We start from the raw sequence: 2,942 nt of genomic DNA on the forward strand, positions 1-2,942 counted from the left end.
CCAGAGGTGAGCATGATATGAAGAAGGTTTAAGCAGACAGGAGATATTTTCTTTCGTTTCTTTTAGTAGACATCTCATCTCACCAGCACCGGTGTAATGGTCAAGAGTGTTCGCCTCGTACATGTTGCTCTCTCTGTTTTATAGCCCTCAATATTTGGGAAAGAGTATGGCAGTTGAACAAACACCACTACCAGTGGACTATTTTTAAACCCCCTGTAATTGCACAAAGTTGTAGTAATTGCACAAGTTGTGTGGCCCAAGGGCTATTGAAACGGAGATGGGAACCGCTCATCAGGTCGGGGTAGGACTTCACTTTCAAATCTCGTAACCAGGGCAGTTCCTATGTCCTGTACAGTCTCCACAATATGTAAATGATGACCTTGACCTCTGTGTTCCAGATGATCCACGTGCAGATCCAGGTGAACTCCAGTGACACCGACCTGCAGGTGTTCCCTCACACCTGTGTGGCCACGCCTAGCAACGACCCTGACGACAAGACCTGGAATGAAGTCATCATCGACGGGTCAGTAAAACAGCCATATTCTTCAGATACATGTTAAAAAAAGAGAAACTTCCAGACGTGTTTATTTTAATGCAGTCTTCAGATTCTGAGTGAACTCCAAGCAGATATAGCAAGGCGAAATCGATCGTAACGTATCTCAATCTCCCTGTTCCGCGGATCACCTGAACTTCTTTTCTTGTATCATCATTTCATGAATCTTTTTTTCTCCCCAGTTGCGCCAAACTCCCGACGCTGCAGTTTTACCCGTCACCCGGCCCGGACAGGGGGCGCTTCGGCTTCCAGGCGTTCGCCTACACCAGCGGTGTTGACATGGTAACCGTTAAAGCTGTGACCGTATATGGGAGTAAGAAATTGCATGAAAAATGTTGTTCTACATGTTTGAAGGTTAAATTCTTTTCGCACAGCCACAATACTCTCCATGGTCAGTGTTTCGGCAACTCGCAACAAGATCTATCTTAGTTCAATACCCCCTGACGAAGGCTAAAAGTGAAAAGTTGCCCAATTGCTCTCCAAGCAGAGGCTGGTGGGAAAACCGTGACCTTTTCCTTATATGCCGTCTTCCTCTGTCGATATTCTCCAGGTGTACCTACACTGTAATGTGCTGCTGTGTAAGGCCTCGGACCCGAACTCCCGCTGCGCGCAGGGCTGCCAGCCGCCCTCGGGCAGGAGGCGGAGGGAGGCCGAGGGCGAACCCGAGGTGTACCGGCTGATTCAGGGCCCCATCGTGGTTGGCCAGGACCAGAACGGTGAGCATGCCCGTTTGTTTAGATGCTGGTCGTATCAATGATGTTCTATCAACATCATTGGTCGTTTAAAACACCATTGAAGTGTTCATTCTGTCGACTTTACATTTGACATAGTCTTTATCAGTCTAACTAGGCTACCGGGAGAATAATTTGCCAAAGAAGTTTGGCTACCGAAGGTCTTATTAGCCCTCAAAGTTCCAATGGAAAATAAGCTCCTTATTGCATATGCGGAGTGACACAGTCTTTTGGCGAAAAGTCCTGTGAATTTTGCAATCTATTCCTGCTATTTTTAGGTGCCTTCCGATTCTAATAGAGACTACTAGCATCTGAAAGGGTTATTTCCATTGAAACTCACCGGTAATCTTTTCTAACCACCGTTCTTTACCTTCTGCTGATCATCCCCAATACAATCAGCGTTGTCTCGCTGCTATGGAATTCCTAAAGATTTCGGAGACAAGTTGCATGTAAGAAAGTCCTCCATATTCCCCATTCCGCCCTTTCCAGGTGAGACCGGCGGCACGACCACAACCGGCGGGCGCCAGGTCACAGCTGCCGGGGCCGTGGTTGGAGCGTGTGCCGTGCTGGCCATCGCCATGTCTGTGGGTCTCCTGTACAAGGCGCGGCGGCACGACAGCCAGGCCGGCTATAGTGTGCTGCAGAACATAGACTAACATACGGCAGCCAGGCCGGCTATAGTGTGCTGCAGAACAGCTACTAGACAGGGGAAGAGCTTCCTCTGTCTGCTATTACGTGCGTTTGCAACCTTAGTCCAGATTAAAATGGCAATTCAAATTTGCGGTCTCAGCATTTTTCTGTGCGTTTCTGTGTGACAATGTGTGAAGCTCAACATCCCCAATGTGATTGGACTCTTCTGTCGCTTTGTCTTTCTCTCCTAGCAACAATACTAGAAATTGTACAATGAAGTTAACTAGCGCCCATATCCGTTGTATTTTAAGACATGGTATATATTCTCCTACACAGAGGGACCAGCGTCATTTCTACGACACAGATTCATCTCTGCTGTTGCAGAATGGGTATATAGAGATATCAAGTCAACGGACGATGGTCTCATTCTGCAATACTGTATTTCGAAAATACATCATTCTGTATATATCGCAATTTGAAACCACCAACGAATATAAGTATCCCCGCAGATAAAGGTGAACTAGCTTTACAAAGTGGACAAATATATGCGTAAATATAGAAAGCAGATATCTAGATACTAGTGAGTGAAGTCTTCCAAAGTCAAAGAAAAAGTTGTGAAAGAACAAAATGAATTTTTGTGGAAGTAATTTACAAAATCAGACTATTTCATGGAGATATGAGGTCTCCGAACTCTTGTTCTTTCGGCGTCGAATTGGGGGTACTAACTTTGCCTTATGTATGTAAATAATAAGTTACTAACTTGAGTGCAGTGCCACATTGTCCTTGTCTGTCCGAAAGCAACAAAAAAAATCGTTATGGAAATGTTCAATCTTCACCGAACAGACAAGTAAACAAGACAGTCTTTGATTTTATTGCGGCTCTGTACCCGAGGGACAGGCCGAAGGCCGAATGCATTGCCTAAGAAGAACATCACTAGGGAAAGTTAAAATCCCGGAATACGAAAGGATGAATGCATTAAAGACATTAAAAACAAAATGTGCTGAAGTACAATGAATTTATGTCCATAT

At 45.3% G+C, this 2,942-nt stretch overlaps 1 protein-coding gene across 1 annotated transcript in view; it reads left to right on the forward strand.

Moving 5' to 3' along the window:
* LOC118424318 (ZP domain-containing protein-like) overlaps positions 1 to 1,940 on the forward strand; it is a 3,659-nt gene extending 1,719 nt beyond the window's left edge. Inside the window, exons 2-5 of the mRNA XM_035832866.1 lie at positions 399 to 523; positions 736 to 835; positions 1,104 to 1,281; positions 1,774 to 1,940. Of these exons, the coding sequence (XP_035688759.1) occupies positions 399 to 523; positions 736 to 835; positions 1,104 to 1,281; positions 1,774 to 1,940 (570 nt within the window). The remainder of the gene's footprint in view (positions 1 to 398; positions 524 to 735; positions 836 to 1,103; positions 1,282 to 1,773) is intronic.
* The last annotated feature ends 1,002 nt before the right edge of the window (positions 1,941 to 2,942 follow it).

Source organism: Branchiostoma floridae, chromosome 1 (assembly GCF_000003815.2).
Source record: "Branchiostoma floridae strain S238N-H82 chromosome 1, Bfl_VNyyK, whole genome shotgun sequence".
Classification (NCBI taxonomy): Eukaryota; Metazoa; Chordata; class Leptocardii; order Amphioxiformes; family Branchiostomatidae; genus Branchiostoma; species Branchiostoma floridae.